At 39.8% G+C, this 26,127-nt stretch overlaps 2 protein-coding genes across 5 annotated transcripts in view; one reads left to right on the top strand and one right to left on the bottom strand.

Annotated features, from left to right (window-relative positions):
* The window catches only part of EFCAB7 (EF-hand calcium binding domain 7), a 46,254-nt gene extending 42,253 nt beyond the window's left edge, over positions 1-4,001 (bottom strand). The window contains exons 1-2 of the mRNA XM_043575162.1: positions 3,890-4,001; positions 1,681-1,868 (exon numbers count right to left, since the gene is read on the bottom strand). Coding sequence (XP_043431097.1) covers positions 1,681-1,867 — 187 coding nt within the window. The 5' untranslated portion in view covers position 1,868; positions 3,890-4,001. The remainder of the gene's footprint in view (positions 1-1,680; positions 1,869-3,889) is intronic.
* A 144-nt stretch (positions 4,002-4,145) lies between these two features.
* The window catches only part of LOC122480594 (integrin subunit beta 3 binding protein), a 72,444-nt gene continuing 50,462 nt past the window's right edge, over positions 4,146-26,127 (top strand). For all 4 annotated transcript variants that reach the window (XR_006296600.1, XM_043575169.1, XM_043575167.1 and 1 more), the window contains exons 1-2: positions 4,146-4,408; positions 25,337-25,379. Coding sequence is in view for 3 of the 4 variants with exons in the window: in XM_043575169.1 (XP_043431104.1) it covers positions 4,404-4,408; positions 25,337-25,379 (48 nt within the window). In the remaining variant the exon portion in view is untranslated. The remainder of the gene's footprint in view (positions 4,409-25,336; positions 25,380-26,127) is intronic.

Here is a 26,127-nt window from a genome sequence, read left to right as displayed (position 1 = left end):
TGGTACTGCACTGTCCAACCTTGAAATGGAATGTCATAGCACATGTTATATGCATAAATGACAGAAAGATACAGATGAAAGACATAGTAAGAAAGAGATATCACTGGTTCACACGACTTTTCAAAAATCTAGATTATCTGAAACTCAATCATTACAACATTACAAAGAGACATCCAAAAGAATAAAGGAAAAAACCTAAAATTATAGCTTATAATAAAATATAAATTTAATCTTTTCAATTTTCATATTCCCCAATATGGATTTCCTCAAATAGAGATCTTATTGCATACAAACCCAAGACACTGTTGCAAAAATGTCAGAATTTTTATTTAAGGAAACCTCTTCTAAAGTTGACAAGATAACTCTGTTTCTCTACCCATAAAGTTATTAGCCTTGATGAAACTTACAGGAGTATTCAGTGTTATTGGCTATTGTTTACCACTCAAGAGTAAAGAATTCCAAATTATTTGACATATCTGGCAAGGACAAAATTCATTGGTCTGATGGATATTTGCAACCAGAGAAATTTTACATATAATGGAAAGAAGCAAAAAAAGACCAACTCTCCCTCCCTCCCCCAAAAATAAAAACAGCACACTTCTCTTTTAAAATTTTAGGGGTGCCTGGGTGGCGCAGTCGGTTAAGCGTCCGACTTCAGCCAGGTCACGATCTCGCGGTCCGTGAGTTCTAGCCCCGCGTCGGGCTCCAGGCTGATGGCTCAGAGCCTGGAGCCTGTTTCCGATTCTGTGTCTCCCTCTCTCTCTGCCCCTCCCCCGTTCATGCTCTGTCTCTCTCTGTCCCAAAAATAAAAAAAACGTTGAAAAAAAATTTTTAATTTTACCCGTTTCCTAATATTTCTTTTTTGTAATCATTCAACCCATTTTTATATATTCTTTACATTTTCCTCAGTAGAGGTCAAATTCAGGCTAGTGATTCAGATACCAAAATGTTTTAAATTCTATTATTATAAATCTTAAAGTACCAAATAAGAATTTTTAAAAATATATTTTTAAGGGGTGCCTGGGTGGCTCAATCAGTTAAGTACTCTGCTCTTGATTTCGGCTCAGGTCATGATCTCAGGATTTGTGGGATCAAGCCCCACACTGGGCTCTGTGCTGATAGCGTGGAGCCTGCTTGAGATTCTCCTTCCCTCTCTCTGCTCCTCCCCTGCTCATGCACTCTCTCAAAAATAAATAAATATATATATATATATATATATATATATATATATATATATATAAAAGTAATATGCAAGTAATTGATGGAAGCCTTAAAAATACTAATATAGGGAGACCTGGGTGGCTCAGTCGGTTAAGCATCCAACTCGTGTTTCCTGTTTTCAACTCAGGTCATGATCTGATGGTCCATGAGTTCGAGCCCCATGTCAGGCTCTGCTCTGACAGCTTGGAACCTGCTTGGAATTCTCTCCCTGCCTCTCAAAATACATTTAAAAACTTAAAAAAAATACTAATCTAGTCTGTATAAACATTGAATGCTTTATTTGGAAGCTACTAGAATATATAAATATATAAAATCACACAATAGCGTAATGTAGTTTCACTGTTCAAGCTTCCCTAATAAACTGGGATGATTCAGCAATGTAATTCTTATTCCTGTCTTTCTGATCTATTACCTTTCAACAAATAAGGCAAAATACTTAAATTTTAAAGAAAAAATTACCCAAGTAAAGTTGTTCTTTAGAAATAATGTTTTCTAAGCTGCTTTTAAAAACAGTTAAGTAGGCAGCTCTACAATTCATATAAAATATTTCTTCTTCAGTTAGTGGAAATTTCTTTGTTCGCAGACTCTCTGAAAGTGCTGACTTCTGACAGGAGAAAGCTGCATCTCTTCCTGGACTGATGGCCATTCTATTAGAAAATAATTTTAAAATTTTAGTCAGTGTTAATCCCCTAAAATGCAAATGTAACCTTGCCTCTCAAATTGGGTGGGGGTGGAGGAGAGGAAATCAAGGCATTAAAGGTTTCATATCCAGGGAAAAGTCCAATATTATAATATGCATATGCTTGTATTATCACATGCTAAACTAGAACAAGCCTTCAGCAATTTATATATATGTGTGTGTGTATGTATATTTGTATATACACACACGCATATATACAAATTATACACATGTAAATAAACATGTATACACACATATATATGAGCTATACATACATGTATATTTAGAAATCAACTATATATAAGAAAATTTATATAAAGAAAAAAATATATATGTATATGAGGGAGCCAAAGGAACAAAGCCAAAGCAAAGATGTAATATAAATGCAAAATAAGTATCATAGAGCAAAGGAAAAGCACACATCTATTCTCTCAAGATAGCTGAAGTTAAGTCTTCATAGGGTTGTCATGAGGACTGAATAATACACGGGGAACATACAGAACAGTGCCTTCCACATAATAAGTGCTAAATAAACTGTAGAAAGAGTGAACTCCACAACACGGAGAATTCGGATGTCATGTGATTGGCAGTTGGCATCCCTCACCTCAGCAGGATCAACGAGGTCATTCCACCAACATCTCAATAATGTAGGCCCACATTTTGAATAACTCAATTTTTAAGATCCCATTTATAGCATTATTGTGAGATTTTACTGCATTCATCACTAATAATAACGTTGTGGCGTTATATAGCACCTCTGCTCATAAGGCTTAAAGAACTATCATACATCTCAATTTATCCTTATTACAGTGGTCAAGTATTTTTTTGCCCCTTTTACAGATAAGGAAATTGAGGGACAGAGATGTCACCCAGCTAGCAGTAACAAGAGGCAGTAAATTCTGATAACAGTTTCTTCTTTATTAACGTGAATGAAGGCTTCTTGTACAACAGTTACTGTGAGGCGCTAAATCGTGCTGGTGGTCTAACAGCTTCCAACATTATTTTACCCAGCTTTGACTTCTAAAAATACATTCCAACCTAATAAATTGAATATTTCAAGTTCAACAATAAGACGACACAGGTAGGGTCCCCTTCAGGACTCATTGGATTCTTACTCAGGAGGCCTAAATCACTTGCACCTTCTTGAATTATATAGGTCTTTTACACTTGGGAAAGAAAGATAATAATCGCTTATCATGGATGAAGTACCCTATTTATAATACACAGACTGCCTGCCTGACACTTTCATATTACACCAGATTTAGAAGGACCCCATAGGGATGTGGTGTCACAGTCTGGTTACTGCAAATTGATATCACTATAATTAAGCATCAGTTTTAAACACATATGCGTGCACACATCTCACAAATGTGGGGGGTGAAAAACTGTTCCAATAAGAAAGGAAGAATGAATGTTCATTTTGCAGCAAGCAATTTTAAAATTTAAGTATTTTTTTAGGCTCGTCCTCGAATACTCTTTCCAAATAAGGTGACTCCCTCACGTGGAAATCCCACAGTACAAATGTTCCAGAATTCTATTCTTTCCCTTTCTGTGACGAGAGACGAAACGGAAGCTTAAATAAATATATAACTGCACCCCTCAGGCTTAGAAACCTCCCTCATTTAAAACTCCAGCGCGAGACCAACACAGGGGCCTAGAGAGCACACTGTAGCAAACGGCTCCATAAATAACCCGCCACACAATACCAAGAAAAATAAACTGTTAACAAGCGCCTAAGGCTTCTAAAGGGCCAAGTGAAAACAGAGCCGCCCAGTCGCCGGCCCTACACCGTGAAATACATTTCACAGATGATCGCGGGCAACCTCTCTGTTTCTGTATTTCACGACGACAAAACTGCGTATCGGGGTACATTTGAGGTACACACGGACCAAGCGTTAGTAGGACAGAGAAATAAAAGGTGACAGAAAAGGAAGCCGGACAGCGAGGCAGGGCGCGGCGCAGGGACAGAGACCGCGAGCTGTTCGCTACCTAACTCCAGCTCACAAACGAGGAAGCGCAGGCAATTCTCTCCACGGATTCCGCGATCCTCTCACTGCAGCTCAACAGACCTCGGCCTCTACTTTAATTGCCATGGCAACGGCACCTCTCCGCCACCGGAAATAAGAACCAGAGCACCTCCCCAAACAGTCCGGGTAGAAATCTAGGGCGGTAAATCCGGAGAGGACAGAGACGGCTGTGCCGCTCATCTGTCGGGGTCTGGAATGGCCAGAGTGGAGAGAGAGGGTTCTCTGCTGCACTGACAGGGACTGGATGAGGTCCTAGGTCCTTAGCTAGACTCCCCCCACCCCCCGCTTCCCTCAAACACTCGGATCCCTCGTAGAGAGGGAGGGTGTTTCCAGCGGTCCACCTTGTGTGTGACACAGCGTCTGGCGCCCGCAGGCCCGCGCTTTTCGGACTCCAGCGTTTCCCTCCGGAGAAACTGCTTTAGGAAGACGTTGCTCAGTTCCTTTTATCCCGCAGTGGTGCTCTCCTGAATGTCGAAATGCCGTAGGTATCTACCCTGAGCCAACCCATGGTTGTTTTCTTGGGCCCCTCTATGAGTAAGAAGAGTAGATATTATGTTGTTAAAAATAAAAGTCTGTTATTTTACTACCAAAAAATGGGTTTATTCTAAAGCAACAAAGCATTGCAATTCGCTGCACGCAAACTATGGCAAAACCATAGGTAAGTCCAACAAAGGAGAGAAGTTCTTTTATGGAGAAGGAGGAGGAAGGTGGGAGGGGTTATTTTGACCCAAAGTCTACTGGAGAACAGCCAATTCAGGTTCAAGGTGATGATGACGGTTTCTCGTTGGCTTAGTTGCAGGAGTGGTCTGTATCTTGTAGGAGACGCAGTGTACATCTTTCTCTGTTAAGACCTGTAATTAATGATTTTTCGTGTTGAAATTATTCTATTGGGGTCTGTGAGAAGGAAAGCCAGATGTGCGAGGCCGGATAACCCCCCTTGCATGCTTTTGGCTTCTGTAATCTTGCTTGCCCCTTGCATCAGCCAACTGCCCACGTAGCACAACTGGTAGTGCCCCCCCACCCCCACCCCAGCCCCAACCTTTTTCCTTGAGCCCCTGCAGTCCCACCCACCTGTGCAGCTGATGGAAAGTTTCAAAGTACTCGGAAGTTAGCCAATCATAAAAGAAGGCCAGTGCCAGAGCTCGCGCTCAGCTTTTGGAAGTGCCTCCCCTGGGCAGGCACCGGTGTAAGTGCGTGTCGCTTGTCACTTGTGCCAAGTGTTGGCCTGGAAGCCGACAGCCGCACTGGCCTCTTGAGCCACCGTTGTCGAAGGCCAGCGGAGAAGCCACTCATATCGGGCCCCTGCGATGGAAAGGAAGGGGGAGCCGCAGGTGGTTTCACTGGACCCCTACCCTCGCTGGGCCCGACGATAGTCGGCCACCGCTGCGCTCAAACGGACTCCAGGTGGAACAAAAAGGCCTGTCCCAGGACGTCGGATCGGTAAGTGTCCCCAGGGACTTCAGACTGAGTTCAGTCCAGCCCCTGAGGCAGAAGGGGAACTTGATCACCCCGCATAGAACAGGGAAGCCCTGGGTGGAAGTGTGCAATCTGTTTGAATGCATGTGTGAGTGCCCGTGCTCCACGGTTTTGGCTACGGAGCCTGAGTGTGTCCTACCATGCCATTCTGTGAAGACTTCATAACTGACTGGAGGCAGAATCAGGTCCACAGGGGCCTGATCCAAGTCAGGTGTTTATACTGACCTGCCAATGTTAAGAGGCATCTAATACCCCTGAGGGGAGCAGCCAGGTGAAGGAAACAACCTCTTCCCTCATATTTGTCCTGCTACATCATACGTTGGGAGGGACCCATTTAGGATACCAGGATGGGGGAAAATTCCTCAAAACCAACTGTTCTGGATTGTATGATTAAGAATTTTAAAAAGGGATTTTCAGGTGACTATGGGGTCAAATTGACACCCCACCCCATCCCCGGGAAATTACGCACGCTCTGTGAATCAGAATGGCCTATGTTCAGTGTAAGCTGGCCCCCTGAGGGCACCCTAGATGTCCCCACAATCTGAGCTGTTTATAAGGTAATTACAGGGGACCCTGGCCATCCGAATCAATTCCCATTCATTGACCAATGGCTGGAAATAGCCCAGGTCAAATCTCTTTGGGTCCGGTTCTGCATTAATAGTAAGGGACAATGTAAGGTCTTAGTGGCACAGGCCGGAAAGAAGACTTCGCAGGAAAAAAAAAAACCCACCCCCCCATCCTCCAAGAAAATTCAGAAGTCCTTCCATTTCTACCACCATATGCCCCCACTGCCCCATCAATCAAGGGAGGGGAACCTCACCTGCCTGACAGTCACCCCCTGTCAGTCTTGCTTCTACCAGCAGCCAGTCTGCTTCAACCAGGGATACCTAAACTGGTAGGGACACCTTAGGTCTGCGGCTCCAGGTCCAAGGCCCCAATGGCAATGCAGATGCCATTGCAGGAGACTAGGGGTCACCGAGAATAGGCTGCAATGGGACCCTACAAGAGGGGGGGATCAGTTTTCTGCAACCAACTGGTCTTTACTACTGACTCCTCAACTGGGGACACCACATGCTGCCCTACTCTGAGAAGCCACAGGCAATGATAGATCTCCTAGAATCTATATTCCAGACTCACCACCCTGCCTGAGTCAACTGTAAGCAACTTCTGCTCACCCTTTTCAACACAGAAGAGCCGAAAAATTGTCACTGAAACCAGAAAATAGCTCCAGTCTCAGGCACCAGATGGACAACTAGACATCTGAGATGGACATCCCAGCTTGGTCAGCCTCAGCTGACCAGATCGGACTGGCAGGAGCAGACTCTGATTATTAAAGACCAGGCTCTGTCCAACTGGGCCCCCATGAGCCCATGGTCAAAATGAAGGTAGGGGACCAGACAATAGACTTCATCATCAACACTGGAGCTGAACACTCTGTGGTGACAAGGTGGCACCTCTATTGGGTCAAGAAGTCACCATCATAGGAGCCACTGGAATGCAAACCCAGAGGCTATTTTGTGGTCCCCAACAATGCCAGCTGGAAGGTCACCAAATAGTTCATGAGTTCCTGTATCTACCCGACTTCCTGGTCTCATTGTTAGGTAGAGACCTCCTAGCCAAGATGGGCGCAAAAATAGCCTTCACTTTGGATGGACAGATGCAATTGCACCTAATGAAAAGGCCCAACCCATGACTTTGTCCCTGACGATACCATGGGAAGAATGTACTGGTCAAAAAACCACCCCCAATATTAATTGACCTAATGCCTGGGGCCCAACCTGTCAAAATACGCCAATAAATGGTCCCACAGAAGGCACGTCTGGGGATCCAGACACACTTGGACAGGCTACTCAAATGGGACTTCTAAAATGATGCCAGTCCCCATGGAATATTCCCTTGCTGCTGGTGAAAAAGCCTGAGACAAATGATTAAGGCCCTGTACAGGATCTAAGAGCCATTAAAGAAGCAGTCATCAGGCTGCATTCAGGGTTGCCTAACCCATACACTCTTCTAAAACTCATACCCTCTAAGGCAGGATGGATCACATGTCTAGATTTAAAGGACGTCTTCTATCTCCAGCTAGCACCTAACAGCCAATCCCTATTTGCTTTTGAATGGGAAAACCCTACCACAGGGGCAAAAGAACAATTCACTTGGACTAGATTGCCACAAGGATTCAAAAATTCACCAACCATATTCAGTGGGACGCTGGCATCTGACTTAGCCAGGTTTCTGGGACAGGACCCAGGATGTGTCCTCCTCCAATATGTGATTGATCTTCTGCTAGCCAGTCCCACACGGACCCAATGCTGGGAGGGAACTAGGGCCCTTCTCAGGCTACTAGCAGAGGCAGGATACCAGGTGTCAAAGAAAAAGGCACAGATTGCCAACAGGAAATTAAATATTTGGGCTTCAAAATTACCCAAGGCAAACGGATGCTGGGAGCCGAAAGGAAACAGGAAGTCTGTGCCATTCTGGTTCCCACTACCTGCGGGCAGGTCCGCTCCCAGTTTCTGGGAGCAGAAGGATTCTGTTGGATATGAATCCCAAGCTTCTCAGAGTTGGCCAGACCTCTATATGAGACATTAAAGGCGTAAGAAAAGGGGGCGCCTGGGTGGCTCGATTGGGCATCTGACTTCGGCTCAGGTTATGATCTCACGATCCATGAGTTTGAGCCCTGCATCTGGGCCTGTGCTGACAGCTCGGAGCCTGGAGCCCTTTTCAGCTTCTGGGTCTCCCTCTGTCTCTGCCCCTCCCCCACTCACATGCTGTCTCAGTCTCTCTCAAAAATAAATTAAAAAAACTTAAAGGAGTAAGAAAGGTCATCCCTTTTCTGGGGATCTTTTTTTTTTTTTCCAATATATGAAATTTATTGTCAAATTGGTTTCCATACAACACCCAGTGCTCATCCCAAAAGGTGCCCTCCTCAATACCCATCACCCACCCCCCATCAACCCTCAGTTTGTTCTCAGGTTTTAAGAGTCTCTTATGCTTTGGCTCTCTCTCCCACTATGACCTCTTTTTTTTTTTTTTTCCTTCCCCTCCCCCATGGGTTTCTGTTAAGTTTCTCAGGATCCAGATAAGAGTGAAAACATATGGTATCTGTCTTTCTCTGTATGGCTTATTTCACTTAGCATCACACTCTCCAGTTCCATCCACGTTGCTACAAAGGGCCATATTTCATTCTTTCTCATTGCCACGTAGTACTCCATTGTGTATATAAACCACAATTTCTTTATCCATTCATCAGTTGCTGGACATTTAGGCTCTTTCCATAATTTGGCTATTGTTGAGAGTGCTGCTATAAACATTGGGGTACAAGTGCCCCTATGCATCAGTACTCCTGTATCCCTTGGGTCAATTCCTAGCACTGCTATTCCTTGGTCATAGGGTAGGTCTATTTTTAATTTTTTGAGGAAACTCCACACTGTTTTCCAGAGTGTCTGGGGCCCTAATCAAGAAAAGGCATTCACAACCATAAAAACAATGGGGTGGCCTTGCAGGTTCTAATCCAGGAATTTGGACCTTGGCAGAAACCAGTGGCATACCTTTCAAAACAGATTGACTCAGTTGCGGCAGGATGGCCACCTTGTTTGAGGGTCCCGGCAGCCACCACACTTTTAATCAAGGAAGCAGACAAACTCATGTTGGGGCAATATCTAAATGTTAAAGTTCCCCATTCAGTTATTAATTACCCTGATGGATGCCAGGGGGCAACACTGGTTAGTTAACTCATGCTCGGATGACACAATATCAGGGACTACTATGTGAAAACCCATGAGTAAAATTAGAAGCCATAAAAACCCTAAATCCTACCACTTTCTTGCCCACTGTGGCAGGCCCCAAGAGCATGATTGCCTAGAGGTACTTGATGAGGTCTATTCTAGCTGACGCAATCTATCAGACAGTCCCTTACAAAATCCTGAACTCATCTGGTTTACGGACAGCAGCAGCTTCATCTCTGATTTTGAGGTCATAGAGGCAAAGCCCCTTCCACAAGGATGGTCAGCCCCAAGAGCAGAACTGTGGGCCCTAATGAGAGCACTAGAACTCAGTAAAGACAAACAGGCCAACATATATACTGACTTGCACTATGCCTTCACCACTCTACATATACATGGGGCTCTATACAAGGAAAGAGGACTTTTGACTGCAGGAGGAAAAGAAAAAATTGGGAAGAAATCCTAAAACTATTGAGGGCAGCCTGGGAACAAGGGAGATAGCAGTCATCCACTGCAAAGGACACCAATGAGAAAAAGACTCAGTGTCGGAAGATAACCAACAGGAAGATGCTGCAGCTAAACAAACAGTGGGAGAACAAACAACACCCTCAAAAATCATGGTGGTCCTAGAACTGCCAACTTCCCCAAGGTACACAATCCAAGAAACAAAATGGGTACAACAGGAAAAAGGAAGCCAGACCAAAAAAGGATGGTGCGTACTTCCAGACCAAGTGGTCCATATACTGGAGCAACTAGCCCACCAGGTGCATCTCCAACAGCATGAGCTAGCTCATCCACGAAGGAAAAACTGCCCTTGAAACCTTATTGAGCTGTTACTGTGTAATTGCTTGGCTCCCGTCCCTCTGTGCCTCAGTCTCTCAAGGTGCCTCCTCTGCACTCAAAATAACACCAAATAAGGCCCTACTGAGCCCATGGGAATCCGACACTGGTCAGGCACCCTTCGAAGATTTGGAGGTAGATACTGAAATAAGAGCCAGTGGAGTATACAAATTTCTTCTGGTATTCCTTTGGATGGCGAAGAACCCTAGCTATCGCATTCCTCCCTTTGACATCCCTGTCCAGCAGAAAGGAACCAGAACGGTCTTTGCCCCTCCTCCCATGGCAGCAAGGGGTTCCCCGGCCCCCACAAACTGAATTTCTCTAAGAGTGCTACAGCAGCTTAAGAATCAAGAGGGGGGAATGAGAAGGAAAGCCGACAAGAGCACATAAAGAAGGCTAGCCAGATGTCCGTGGCCGGATACCCCCCTTGCATGCTTTTGGTTTCTGTAATCTTGCTTGCCTCTTGCATCAGCCAACTGCCCACATAGCATAATCAATAGTGCCCCTCCCCCACCCCCTGTTTTTCCTTGAGCCCCCTGCATTCCTGCCCACCTGTGCAGCTGATAGAAAGTTTCCAAGTACCCAGAAGCTAGCCAGGCATAAAAGAAGGCCAGTGCCAGCGCTCAGGGCTCAACCCTTGAAGGTGACTCCACTGGGCTGGCATCAGTGCGAAATAAACAGTCTTTTCTGATTCTCCCGAGTGTATGTCACTTGTCTCTTTCTGTGTGCTGATTATTTGCTGTAACACTGTAGTTGACAGTTCTTCCTATAACCAATGTTCAGGGTTTGAGTACCCCTTGTAGCCTCCCCTTCTGTCCTCTGTATTCAACTTTAGTTGGCTTTCCCTTTATTAATTTTCACTTTTCTTCCTTTTGGTCAAGATCCTTCTCCAAAATCATCGCTGATCAAGAGTCAGGTTTTTTGGGGTGCCTGGGTGGCTCAGTCGGTTAAACATCCGACTTCAACTCAGGTCATGATCTCACAGTTCATGGGTGCAAGGTCCATGTCGGGCTCTGTGCTGACAGCTCAGAGCTTTGAGCCTGCTTTTGGATTCTGTGTCTCCTCCTCTCTCTGCCCCTCCCCTGCTCACACTTTGTCTCTCTCTCTCAAGAATAAATAAACATTTAAAAATTTTAAAAAAGGGGTGCCTGGGTGGCTCAGTTGGTTGGGCGTCCGACTTCAGCTCAGGTCATGATCTCACCGTCCATGAGTTCGAGCTCCGCATTGGGCTCTGCTGACAGCTCGGGGCCTGGAGCCTGCTTCGGATTCTGTGTCTCCCTCTCTCTCCACCCCTCCCCAACTTACACTCTGTCTCTCTCTATCAAAAAATGAATAAACGTTAAAAAAAATTAAAAAGAGCTTTTCTTAATTCGCTGGACTTTTGACCCTTAGTGCCAGGAAAGATCTTTCCTGGGTGATGTCACACTCTGGAGGGGAATTATATAGATTGGAAACCTATTGAGGTCAAATTTGAGTGACAGGGAGGGGTAGTAGGGAGCACTCTCAGGCAATTACTGTCTGTAGTCCATATTTATCAAGATTGTAAGCAGTGGAGATAATCTTATTGGGTACATTGTTTTCACAAAGATTTGATAAGCAGTAAGTACAGAATCAAAATGACAATGCCAAATTGTGTGATGGTTCTAAACCAGGATCCTCGATCTGAAAGTAGGCAACCAGAAATATTTATTGGCACTTGTTCCAACGTAGGGGAGAAGAGTTCCCCATATGGAGGCAAGCCCAGAGTCATATATACCTCCTGAAAGTCCCTACTCAAAGTGGTTATGAAAGCAGAATGGTGATTTCTGCAAGAGCACATGAAAGAATTAACCTAGTGCATTTGGGGAGATACAGTGCAGGTGTAAATGTGAAACAATAGCTGGTGGCAAAACAGCAAAACTTTAAAGACCTTTAAAAAGTATTATTATCTCAGAAGAACTGTTGGAACCAAATGTGTTATTAATACAGTCAAGTTGAAAATTCAGAAGCCATGAATTTTGGACAAGAATCCAGAGTCGGTTAATAGTCCCAATGAAAAAGAGTTTCTTCTGTGAATCCTGAATCTTCTAACAGGCCTGGTCCAGACATTTTGGGAAAACTGTCACATCGGATGTTGTCTACTTCAATTCCAGGAAATCTTTCTGATCATATGGTATGCAAGTCCAGTCAGGGTTTGATACTTCCTTTAGATGTATCACATGAATCCAAGAGTCCATTCCCTCAGGTTTGGCAGCTCAAGGGTTGGCTAACACTCCCTGATAGGGGTCCTTTCCAGCAAGGTTGAAGAGAGTCTTTCTGGAGCTGTTTTTTTTCCAGTAGATGAAATCTCCAAGCTGCAAGGTGTGATGCTTAAGTTTCTCATCTCCTGGGAGTGAGTGCACTGTGAAAAGATTGCTGTACCAAAGCATGGTTAGTTTTAATAGAAACAGACTTTACGATATTGAAGTATATCTCCTTTTGTCAACTGTGGATCAAAAGAATCATGAGCCAAGTGCATTGGATGTTCTGTGACTATCTGAAAGGGTGAAAGTCTATGAGTTCCCCAGGGAGTGAGTCTGAACTTTAGAAGGAACAAAGGCAGTGGTTTAGGCCAAGGTATTTAAAGTATTTCTACAAATTTTGCCAGTTGAGTCTTAATAGTGCCATTAGTGTGTCTCACTAAGCTTGAGAATTGATGATGGTATGCACAATAAAAGTGGTAAAACTGACCATACAACACAGACTTGTTGAAGTACCTAAATGATAAAATGGGTTCCCTAATCACTATGAAGTTCAACAGGGGTTCCCCAGGTAGGGATAATTTTTTTCTAACAGAATTTTGGCCAGAGAAGAGTCAGTGGCCAGTCTACAAAGGAAAATTTTAGTCCAGTGAGAAAACATACAAACCATGACTAAAGCATATTTATAGCCATGAGATAGGGAAGCTGTATGAAATCCATTTGTGAAAATTGAATGGCCTGTGAAGTAATTTAAAGTGTTTGAGAGCCATGCAAACAGGTTTCCCTGCATTGTGTTTTAGGCAGGTGAGACAAGTGAGGGTAGGCACTTTTTGTGACCTTATTGGTATATCCCCACCAATATTGGTTCATTAACACTACTATTTCATTAGTAGACCAATGATTTCATGTGTGCACAGTGGTAAGTAGTGGAAACTTTAGGATTTCTGGTAAGGCCAGGTTGCTAATTGGTCCAGGCCAGAGTTTTCTCTTTTTATCAAACCAAGAATTATTAGATTTCCAATTGTTTTCCTGTTCTGGGGCCCACTGTTGGATATCTTTGGTCAGTTTTTCAAAATTATCATTTAAGAGAACGTCCCTTTGGACCATGACAGAGGTTTGACTATTGGTTTCCTTGAGAGCAGCATTTTTGGCAGAAATATCAGCGAGATGGCTTCCTTTGGCCTCCAGGGAGTCAAGTTTAGAATGCCCAGGACCTTAATAGGCAGAGAAGCCAACAAAAGTATAGCATCTAATAAATTTCAGACATAGGAACCATTTTTAATTTTATCCCTATTGGAGGTAAGGCAACCTTGTTTCCATAACCTTCCAAAGTCATTAGCTACTCTGATGGCATATGGGCTATTGGTATAAATATTTGCAGTTCTACCCTTGGCTAAGGTACAAGCTTGAGTAAGGGTGTATAACTCAGCCTGTCGGGCCAAAGTAACCAGAGGTAAAGGTGCTAACTCAGTGACTTTGAGGGAGTTGCAATAACAATACCTGGCATACTTACCATTTTCATCCTTTAAATAACCATCAGGAAACCACGAAAAGTCTGTATTGGTTAGGGGAGTTTCCTATAAATTGTCACGCGGAGACAGAAGATGATCTGTCAGCATTCAGCAATCGTGAGGGGTCTTGTCAGTGAAGGAGGGGAGAATAGCAAGATTAAAGTTACTACAGTGAGAAAATTATATACGGAGCAGTCACAGGAGGATTTCATAGGAGATGAGATGACTAAAAAGTGTTGAGTGTAATGAAAATTAAGGAGGGCTTCTTGTGCACGGGGCACAAAGATGATTAAAGGGGAATCCCTATTCCTTCAGTGGCTTTGACCAAAAGGCAGTGGCAGGAATGGCTCTGAGGCAAGGAAGATAGCCCTGTGCTACAGGGTCTACTTGTTAGCTATAATACCCTTTGAGTTGGTGAGGGTCTCCATGTTTTAGGGTGAATAAGGGTATTCCCTTCCCTCTCATACACAAAATGGAAAAAGGGAAGTTGGTAATAGGATGTCTGAAGGCAGGGGCTTTATTACACTTTTCTTTAAAGTCCCCAAAACTTGTCTTCCCAATCTTTCCAAATAAGAGGGTCAAATTTGTCATTTTTTAGTAAAGCATCTAGAGACTGAGTCATAAGAAGAGTTTGGGGTCCAATTTCAACAGCAACCAGCCTGTCCAAGAAAGTCTCATAATTGGTGCTTTGTTTTAGGTTTGGGGAAGTTCAGGGTGCCCTGAAGACCTCCTGGATCCAAATGTAGTCCTTAGTTTCAGGATCAGGTGTCCTAAGTATCAAACCTGGGTTTGAGCAAACTAAGGTTTGTGAAAAGTAAGAATGACTGTCTGTGTAACCCTGGAGCATAACTGTCCAGGTGTATTACCATTCTTCCCAAGTGGAAGCAAAAATATCTTTATCAACTAGAATACTAAAAAAAAATGCACTGCAAAGCTAAATAACAGTAAAAACTTTGCTTTCAGTGGGAATAGATGTGAACAGTATATGGGGGTTAGGAAAAACAGGGTGCTGAGGAATAACAGTGTTATTTATTGCTCAGAGGTCCTGAACAAACCTGTATGCTTGGACATTGGGTTTTCTCACAGGTAAACTAGGAGTATTGCAGGGAACTAGTGCAAGGGATAATAAGGCACTGAGGCTTGTAATCTTACAGACTTGATGCCTTGGAAGACTGTAGGGTATTGATTAATTCTGGGGAAAGGTTTTGAGAGATCTGTTTGAATCTTGATGGGAGGTGCAATATAGATTCTACCAACACCAGTTGAAGATTTTGCCCATGAAGAGGATGGTAGCTGATCCAACAGGGATGAGTGATCATTGTCCCCAGACTCAGCTATAGTGCCATCAGAAATGGAGCAAATTAAAGATGTCAAAGGGTCATTTAATTTGACTGATTGGCTATTTTGGTTACTACTATCAAATTTTAGAATTATTTCCCCCTTTTGGGAGAAAGAAATTCCAGCATAATATTTTTCTAAGAAATCTCAGCCCAATAAATGAATAGGGGCAGAGGAAATAAGAAAAGGGTTGGTAGCTCTAAAGCACCTAAACAAAAGGAAATAAGTTCAGAGACAAGAACCTGTTGAGGTTTATTAAAGACCCTCACTGTTTGAACTGCTTTAGTACCTGGAGGCAGGGGCTGTTTCATGGCAGTGGAGTTCACCATTGAGAGTATAGCTCCAACATCAATAAGGGTAGAGAGATTCATTCCTAATCTGGAGAGTGGTTTCTCCAAGTTGATTAAGAGGGAGGATTAGAAAAAGCCCCATTGAGCCTTGGAGCCCCACTGAGAATTAGGACATTGGAAAGTCTGGCTAAAGGCGTGAAGGCACCTGGAGCCCTTCAGTTTGTAACAGTCTTTTTTCTAGTATGTATGGTGTAAGAAAGTGTTCCAGCTTCATTTTTTTTGCACGTAGCTCTCCAGCACCACTTATTGAAGACACTGTCTTTTTCCCATTGCATATTCTTGCCTCTTTTGTCAAAGATTAATTGACCATAAAATCATGGACTTGTTTCTGGGCTTTCTATCCTATTCCATTGATCTGTGTGCCTATTTTTTTGTGCCAGTGCCACACTGTTTTGATTATTACAGCTTTGCAATATAACTTGAAATCTGGAATTGTGATACCTGCAGCTTTTGACAATCCATTTTCTTAATGGTGTCCTTCAATAAGCAGAAGATTAAAATTTAGATAAAGTCTAATTTGTCATTTTTTTCTCTTTTGTGGGTATTGTTTTTGTTTCTTACCTGAAATTTTATCTACCCCAGTTGTAACAATATTCTCATATGCTTCCTTTAGAAACTTTGCCTTTTCCACATATCTCTATGTTATATCTCAAATCAATTTTTGTATATAGTATAAGGTAGAAGTCAAGGTTGTTTGGTTTATTTTTCCATATGGTATTCCAGAACAATTTGGAAAGATTTCTCTTTCGTCATTAAATTGCTTTGGCACCTTTATGGTTCCATTTCTGGACTTTCTATTCTCTTCATTTTATCTGTTCTTATGCCCAAACCACACTGAATTCAGAACCACTTTATAGTAAGTCTAGTTAGTGTATGTACTCCAACTTTATTCTTTTTCAAGAATATTTTGGCTGTTATAAGTCCATTGCCTTTGTGTAAAGATTTTGAATTTGGTTTTCCAATAGGAAAATAAATGTTTGCTGGGATTGACAGGAAATGCAATGTATGTAAAGATCAACTCGGGAGAACTAACATTTTTAAAGTTATCAAGACTTCAAATCCATAAACTTGCTCCTAGTTAGATCTTTCTTTTCTCTAAGCAACATTTTGTAGTCTTCACTGTAGAAATCTTGAGTGTCTTCTGTTAAACTTATTTTACGTAGTTTAAGAATATTTATTTATTTTTTAAATTTATATCTAAGTTAGTTAGCATATAGTGCAACAATGATTTCAGAAGCAGATTCCTTGATGCCCCTTACCCATTTAGCCCATTCCCCCTCCCACAACTCCTCCAGTAACCCTGTTTGTTCTCCATATTTAAGAGCCTCTTATGTTTTTGTCCCCCTCCCTGTTTTTATATTATTTTAAAAAATTATCATTTTTTAATGTTTATTTATTTTTGAGAGAGAGACAGACACAGAGTGTGCGTGGGAGAGGGGCAGAGAGAGAGGGAGACACAGAATCTGAACCAGGCTCCAGGCCCTAAACTGTCAGCACAGAGCTGACATGGGACTCGAAGTCATGAACCGCAAGATCATGACCTGAGCCAAAGTTGAATACTTAACCGACTGAACCACCCAGGCGCCCCTTATTTTATGTAGTTTTTAAATGTGATTGTATATGGAAAAATTTAAGCTTCAGTTTCCAGGTGTTTCTAGCTATAACATAGAAATGTAATTTATTTTTGTATATTCACCTTATGATCTGCACCTTTGCTAAATAGTTCTAATTGCTGTTTTATAAATTCCTTAGGATTTTCCATGTTTGTGACACATCACTGGCAGATTATCAATTTTACTTTTTCCTTTCCAACACTTACACATTTCCTTTCTTTTTTTAGAGCTTTGTTAAATAGAAGTGGTGGGAGGGCACATCTTATCTTATAGTCCTAATCTTAGAATAAGTGTTCAGTACTGAGTACAATATGTGTAGGTTTTTCATAGGAATATTTCCTTTTCTACTCCAAGTGTGCTGAGTTTTTGTTTTATCATGAATGGGTGTATTCTTTGTGCAACTACTAATATGATCTCCTTTATTCTCTTTTTGAAAACATTAATTGATTTTAAAATATCAAAACAATTTACATTCTTGGTATAAGCCCCTCTTGGACATATGTTTTGTTGCTTTCATATGTTGCTGAATTAGATTTGCTAATCTTTTGCTAAGGATCTTTGATTCCATGTTCATGAAAATGGATTAAGGACCTAAATATGAAATATATTGGGTCAGTAAATTTTTAACAATTCTTTTACCATATTTTGGTATCAGGTTAGGTAGTATCAATGTTGTGAGGATTGAATGAGTTGGAATACGTGTATGTGTGTGTGTGTGTGTGTGTGTGTGTGTGTGTGTGTGTGTGTATACACTTAAGATTTTGTGTGTGTGTGTGTATGTACACTTTAAATCTATTCTGATATTCTCTACCTTTTCACTGTAGTCTTTACTGCACTTAGATTTAAAGCTACTGTTTTGGAATTACACTATTCCAGTTGAAAACTGTTCTGTTCAGGAATTTTTCTTTTTTGCCCTAGGGAAAAAAAAATCTTTTAAGAAATGGGATCCTGGTGATCAAAATGATTTGAGAGTACCCTTCACCCTGACTTCTAGGACCCCAGCTGGTTTTATGTTTAAAAACTGTGGTCCTTCGGGCTCTGGGCTGATGGCTTGGAGCCTGGAGCCTGCTTCCGATTCTGTGTCTCCCTCTCTCTCTGACCTTCCCCCATTCATGCTCTGTCTCTCTCTCTGTCTCAAAAATAAATAAACGTTAAAAAAAAAATTAAAAAAAAAATAAAAACTGTGGTCTTTCCTTAAGTACCTTTCTAACTAAATGGAATGACTTAACAACAGTAATTAAGAACTTCAATGGCCATTATGGGAAACTTTCTATCTCTCCAAAATTACTTTTCTCATAACTGAATTGGACAGCCATCGCTCTAAAATTGTCAAAACTGGGGGTGCCTGGGTAGCTCAGTCAGTTAAGCATCTGACTGTTGATTTCAGCTCAGGTCATGATCTCAGAGTACATAGGATTGAGACCCATGTCGGCTCTATGCTGACAACATGGAGCCTGCTTAGGATTCTCTCTCTCTCTCTCTCTCTCTCTCTCTCTCTATCTCTCTCTCTCTCTCTCTCTCCCCCCTCCCCCCTTTCCTGCCCCTCCCCTGCTCATGCTTTCTTTCTCTTTCAAAAACAAATAAATAAACACTTAAAAAATAAATAAAATTGTCAAAACTGAATGGGGGGGTGCATGGGTGGCTCAGTCTGTTGAGTGTCCGACTCTTGATTTCAGCTCAGGTCATGATCCCAGGATTGTGGGATTGAGCTCCTCATTGGGATCCACCTGAGTGTGGAACCTGTTTAAGATTCTCTCTCTTCCCTGCCCCCCCCCCCACCTATTGCATGTCTGTGCTCTTTCTATATCTAAAATTAAAATAAATAAATAAAAACTGAATGGGATACCTGTTTGGATTAGTATTTTGAAGCTTCTGAAAGTTATTGCGAATCTAAAATTGCCTCTCTGCAAAATACAGTTTCTAAATGAGGCAAACAAACAATTAAAGAGAGAAACAAAGGCTTCTAAAGCCTCTTTTCTGCCTTCCCCATCTTCTTTGACTCTGAACATGTGGCAGCTGTCCTGTGTGCTCAGGTTCCACCTCTGGTGCCATTTTTCTTTCACCATCCCCACCTCATCTATTGTTCCCCCATGGTAATCCTTTCACCAAACTTCCCTTTTCCTCTGAACCTCCCCACCCCCTGCTCTCTGGGACCTATTAAAACCTGCCCCTTTATTTATTAAAAAAAAATTTTTTTTTTTAGTTGATTTATTTGGAGAGAGAGCAAGCCTGAGGGTGGGGGGCAACTCTAGGTTAATGTAAGCTTAGGCTGAACTAAGCTATTATATTTGTTAGGTTAGGTGTATTAATTGCATTTTCAACTTGAGATACATTCAACTTAGATGGGTTTATCAGGGCATAACCTACTATAAGTCAAGAAAGGTTTATATATATGTATAGAGAGAGAATGATTAAAACAAATAGGACAAAATGTAAATAAGTGACAAGTCTGGGTAAAGGATAACAAGAACTCTTCTTCCTAGACTTTTTTTGTTTAAAATTAGGTAAAAATTAAAAGTTACCCGCAAAAACCTCATCAAGTTGTTTTTAAACACACACACACGCACACCAATGGGTGGATTAAACAGTAAATTAGATACAATTGAAGAAAGAATTAGACAACTGAAAGAAAGATCTGAAGAAATTGCCCAAATTCACTATACAGGCAAGAAATCTAAGAAATAAGAGTTTAGAGATATGGGAAATGGAACTAGAAAGTCTAAAATTACTTCTAGATGAAGTATATAAAGGAAGAATGAAGGAAAGTCAATATTTGAAGAGATTATGGTTTAGATTTTTCCAGAACTCTTAAGACAGATTCATACAAGAGACTACCTTAGAGATAAGACTGTCAATATGACATCTTTTAGGAACCTGTATTTAACTACCTTAAACAGGATTGAAGAATCATAAACAATTAAAGGACTTAAATATTTGAGATTGAAGCTTTAAGTTCAAAATAAATACAGTGAATTAAATCATTATATAACTCTTTTGTGCCCATCACTGCGTCAGGCTTTGGGGATTCAAATATGAACAGATATTGTGTTTGCTAGGAATTTTAATTTTTGAGAAGGATAGTTTAACAAGAATGTTTAACCTACCAGAGAGGTGCTAGTACAGGGAGAAAAGACAAACATAGAAATGGACTATTTCAACATGATAAGCTTAGTGAGAGGAACTGCTATAGTGCTGTAGAGTAGAAAGGTCCTTAATGCAAAGTGGACAGTGTCAGGGAAAACTTAGAGATGATAGTGCTAGAATCTCAGGGGAAGGGTAGACATCAATGTGTCATTAAGTTTTATGCTGTAACATATAATACATACAAAAATATTAAAAGATTACCCATTTTCCATATTTAATTCTGGTAAACCTATTTGGCCCCTTTCAATAGATTTTAAAAGGATTAAACTTATGTCCTTTATATGTATGTATGTGTGGTAATACATATGTATATATAAGTTTCTCACAAGCAGAAATAGTAATGAATATTTTATTAATGTTCATTTCTGAGAATACTCATTTAAGAATGAAGTTATGGCGTTTCTCACTTTATTTAGCTCAATAACGATCTCATCTCTATTTATCTTCTGGGATCAATATTCCCGTATATATCCTTTTACTTTTGTAAGAATTCTTTAGCTAATTCACTATTAATCTTTTAATAAGGAAGATGTTGACACACACACACACACACACACACACAAATATGTCGCCCAATAACTGGTTATGGTTTTGACCCGTTATTCATGAAGGATACAGAATTAATCATTTATTTAGGTGCTTTCACATGGTGACCATATTTCTACATGTAATAGAGTAATATTTCCCTCTGCTCACCCATATGTGATAGTGAATTATTGTATCACCACCATGAATGTTGAACACAAAAGAACACAGGCCTGAATGAAAGGAATAATATAAAAAGGATATAGGAGATTCTTCTCCCTTCTTTTTTCATTCTCATATATAGAATGGAAAATAAATCATTTCACATATATCAATTTACACCAAAGGAGTCACATGGGATGTGAATTTGGCCAATGCCTTTCATCAAAAGATTTCTAAGCATCTCATAAGCATACTCAATAATCCTTTAAATGCTCTTGCAATATTATCATCACATTATAGTGAGAAGTAAATGGAAGCACTGGCATAGTAAGTGATATTTTTATCTTCCATTCAGAAATTTCCTACTAGTTTACAGGCCAGTATTATTATCAACTTTATGAAGCTTAGTGAGATTATGTGATTTGCCCAAACTTAGGGGAGGAATTTGGCATACCATCAAGTCTCTCTGAGTCTTATCTGCTTTACTAAGTTTATCTCTCTCCCCACACATACAATCTCTCAGCTCTGCTACTCAAAATGATATTTAGTGTTTTAAAGAGAAGCTCAGAGCATGTAATTTTGTGTTTATGAGGTGTCATTCCTGGTTCTTAATTAGAAATCAAATGAAAGTTCATATTTTCTAGAGTAATTTCTTTAATATTGTCACCAGTATTAGTAATGTATAATGAAACTCTCTGCTTGTTCTTTTCTGACAGAATCAGATAATCCTATTCAGGATACTATCACGTGATAAATAAAATAGGGGAGGATAGTCTTAGTAATATGACTGATCCTACAAACATAGTTTCTATTTCTCTTCATATGAAATTGCCTGTCAAATGTATTTATCTTTCCTAAATGCTGAAGAGCAAAATGCCGGTAGCAACCAGGATTTTGATCCCAATGAATCTAAACTTAGTATACCTAAAAATGGAGCATAGTAGTTAAATTATGGGCATAGGTATAAATTTGGGTTAGATTGAAAGTAGAAAGTAACCTGCAGAGGTTATAAGCAGAGGAAGAAACTAGGATACAGTAGAGGTGCCCATTTTAAAAAGTATTTTTAAACTGTGGTAAAATATACATAACAAAATTTACTATTTTTTTACTGTTTTTGTAAAGTTTACTATGTTAAATTATTAAGTGTACAGGTCGGTGGCATTCAGTATATTCACATGTGCAACTATCACTGCCATGTATCTCTAAAACATTTTCCATCTTGCAAAACTGAAACTTTATACCCATAAAACAGTAACTCCCTATTCACCCTTCCTCCCAACCCCTGGCAACCATGCTCTATTTTCTGTGTTTATGAATTTGACTACTTTAAGCACCTGAGTGGAATCGTATAGTATTTGTCCTTTTGTGATTGACTTATTTCACTTAGTATAAGGTCTTTAAGGTTCATCTATGTTGTAGCATATGTCAGAATTTCTTCCTTTTTAAGGCTGCCTAATATTCCATTGTATATCTGTGGTACATTTTGTTTACTCATTCATCTGTTAATGGACACTTGCATTGCTTTCACATTTTGACTATTGGAAATAATGCTGCTATGAACATGCGTGTACAAATACCTGTTTGTGTCTCTGCTTTCAATTCCGTTGGCTATGTACCCAGAAGTGGAATTGCTGAATCATATGGCAATTCTACATTTAATTTTTTGAGGGACTGCTAGACTGTTTTCCACAGCAGCATTTTACAGTCCTGCCAGCAGTGCACAAACATTCCAGTTCTCCATACCGTAGCCAACAATTTCTGGGGGGTTTTCTGGGTTTTTGATAGTAGACATCCTAATGGTTATGAATGGTATCTCACTGTGGCTCTGATCCGCATTTTCCTAATATTAGGGATGTTGAACATTTTTTCATGTTTATTGGCCAATTGTATATCTTCCTTGGAGAAATGTCTGTTTGATCATTTGCCTTTTTGGGGGGGTGTCATTTTTTTAAACCAATGTAGTAACCACAAAAGCTTCTTATAACTTTATAGAAGTCCCAGAGATATATCACTTTTATTTATTATTTTTTTATTTTTTTAATGTTTATTTATTTTTGAGACAGAGAGAGACAGAGCATGAACAGGGGAGGGGCAGAGAGAGAGGGAGACACAGAATCTGAAACGGGCTCCAGGCTCTGAGCTGTCAGCACAGAGCCTGATGCGGGGCTTGAACTCACGGACCGTGAGATCGTGACCTGAGCCGAAGTCGGACGCTTAACCGACTGAGCCACCCAGGTGCCCCGAGATATATCACTTTTAATTGCCAACAAATACTGGTGGCAAGTGAGTAAATACTTTAGGAAAATATTGCTTCCATATATCTAATCGAGTTTTGTATGTTCTTCCTTTATAATATGCTTCAACCATCTCTTCCTCTATGTTGCTATTAACATCATCCTTTTACACCTAACATAATTTCATGCTTACGCTACAGTTGTGGATAAAAGAGCGGTTAAAAAAAGGGTAAAGCATGCTTAATTTAATAATATATTTTGTCAGTGGGCCCAATTCTAATAGAATAGTAAAGGTAGATTGTCATAAAATCCTCTGGTAGGTTTGCTATCCTTTACCTCTTCTTTAACTCCTCCCCTTCAATTCAACAAAGATTTATTAAGATCTCAGGACCTGAGATCTGCGTTTCTTCCCTTCAAGCTGTGTGATAGTGGGCATGTCACACCACCTCTTCCTTATTGGATGAACTGAGTGATTTCTTAGCCTTCTTTTCATGATTCATGCAAATATTACCAGGTGTTGGTTTGGATCCCTGAATTATCTGAAAGCCACATCATCCACAATAAATTATGTTTTTAGAGTTATTATAGAAAATAACAGTCTAACTTTTCTTGTTTGCTTTTATGTATTTCCTTGGGCCTTTAGATCAACACTAGCAACTAAACTGGAAACCTTTTAAATCCAAACATTAGTTACTTTCTGTAAGAATTAATCATCAGTGTTAAAGCAATAATATTTTGAAAGTTAATATCAGGGTAGGGTTTGTTTCCTTCTAATAAGCAGTATTACACCTTAGTATTTAAAAACAAAGGATAGTTAGCTAAAATTTAAATTAAAAATTAAAAAAAACCAAAGGATAAAAAATGCTGTGCTGTGTATTTTAAGTTTTGAACTCTACTTCTGGAATTTCATAAAATACTAAAACATCTCACACACCTGAATAGGGTACTACATATTCCAAAACCACACACACACACACACACACACACACACACACACACACACAAACTTTTTTGGATCATCTGCCGTTTTTATTTGTTCATAGCTCTAGTCTCTTCCTGCTTCATTGAAAATTCACATTAAATTGATTTCAGGTGGACTTCTAAAAGATACAAGTAAATTTTCAAAGTGATTTAATCAATTCCAAATAATGTTATGTGCTAAGCTAATGTAGGTATAATAGCAAAATTAAGTGATAGATTAAATTTTTGTATTTAATATTTGCTACTCCATAGTGTTTGTAAATTGTCCATCTCTTCTATTTTTTTCTTGTTCTTGTCACTTGTTTGAAAGTCAAAAAAAAAAAACACCTCAATAGTCACTTATTTAAGAATAGTCATTTTCTAAGATGTAAGATTTTTGTTTTTTATAATTCAAATTTTACCATACAATCCTTTTTTTTTGCTTTATGCTCAAATTCTCTAATATTTTAGATAACGTAATTTCTGTTTCTCAGGGTTCAAAGTACTTTTAACGCTGCATTTGTCACTGGGAAAACTGGTTTTAATTTATATTGACCTTTTTCTCCTTTGAGCATTTAGTCTGCATTCAATAAAATGTTGATGACTGCTCTTTAGAAGACAGCTGTACGAAATAAAGTATTATAAATATTCAGCTTTCCTTTCTAAGCATTGTCACCAACAGCTGGGCATCCAGTTTAGCAGAACAGATTTTGCACAGAGAGAGCCTGGCATGTTCCTGAATCAGTTTAGTGAGAGAGACAAAAAATAGTTTCTTATGGATTGGGGACTTATAAAGACATAGAGCATCTGTTCCTCAGTTAAGTCATAGTCTGGTAACACTGAATCATGTTTAAAGCTAGAATAATGGGCAAAACTTTTTTCATCTTGTTCATACCTTTATTTTAATACCTAGTACATTATTTCTGCAAATAATATACTTTCAACATCTCCATTAAGGGTGTATAAATTATTTTGTCCTTATGTATAATTTCTCAGTAGTGGTATTTTAAAACAAACAGATTAATTTTTACTAAAATTATTTCATAATATGACTTTAATGCTTGAATTGTACAATAGTACATGTGTGTAGAACCATATATAAAAATCCATTTAAATATTTCATTACAATTCCATATTGAAATATGCTATTAAAAAACCCAGTTTCATAGCCATGAAAATTGCTTTGCTTTCATCATATGGTATTCTGCTTTAGTTGACAAAGTAACTCAGAATCTTTGTTTGTATTTATTACTCTTAAATATTTGGCTACTTAAAGCATGTAAATCTAAGATTTCTTTAAATATTTTGTTTGCAGTGTTAAGAGATCACTGAAATTGGATCACCTCTTAGAAGCAAAAGTAAGTACTTGTGAGTTTGTAATTGCATAACAAGAATGTATTTTTAATTTTTTGACAGCAAATTTACCTTAATAAATAGAAAATTTTTCAAAAAAACATTGTGACATAATTGGGATTGGTACACCATTTTCTATATAAAATATTTTTGATAAATCCAGTGTATTGAAGTCCCTGGCCAGAATAGGGTTTTCATTTAAGAGGCAAATTATTTAGAAACCTTGATGAGATAATTCAGTAGAAATTGATTTACTGTTTGTGGAAAAAGATATTCTGCCTTTTAAATGCGCAAGAAACAATATGGAACAATGGCAGTGCTTTAATCTGCATTCTATAATCTGCTAAATTGAAATAAAAACATTAACAGCATTTTTATATCAAAAATGTAATTACCTCCCTCAGCTATGCTAGCATAATTAAACAATAAAATACTAACACTGTAATAAATTTCACCATGGTTGTCACAATAAAAATAAAATTGTACTGTTGCTATTACTTTTTGTAAATCTAGTCATAGTACATTTCCCAGTGCCAGCATATCATGACATATGTTGGTTTATTATCTTTTCATACCAACTATGGAGCTAGATACAAATACTAATACTGAGATACTTATGGCCTCAGTAATCTTAAATGCAAGTAAATTGATGAGAAAGTAAATTGAAACAAATAGCTAGTCAATAAATGGCACCCCTACAAAATCCCATATGAGAGTGCCACTTTAAGAAATGGATATTATATGGAATTTCTC

This window comes from Prionailurus bengalensis, chromosome C1, assembly GCF_016509475.1.
Source record: "Prionailurus bengalensis isolate Pbe53 chromosome C1, Fcat_Pben_1.1_paternal_pri, whole genome shotgun sequence".
Classification (NCBI taxonomy): domain Eukaryota; kingdom Metazoa; phylum Chordata; class Mammalia; order Carnivora; family Felidae; genus Prionailurus; species Prionailurus bengalensis.
Note: the sequence above shows the minus strand (reverse complement) of the source record. Positions and strands in the feature narration are given on the sequence as shown.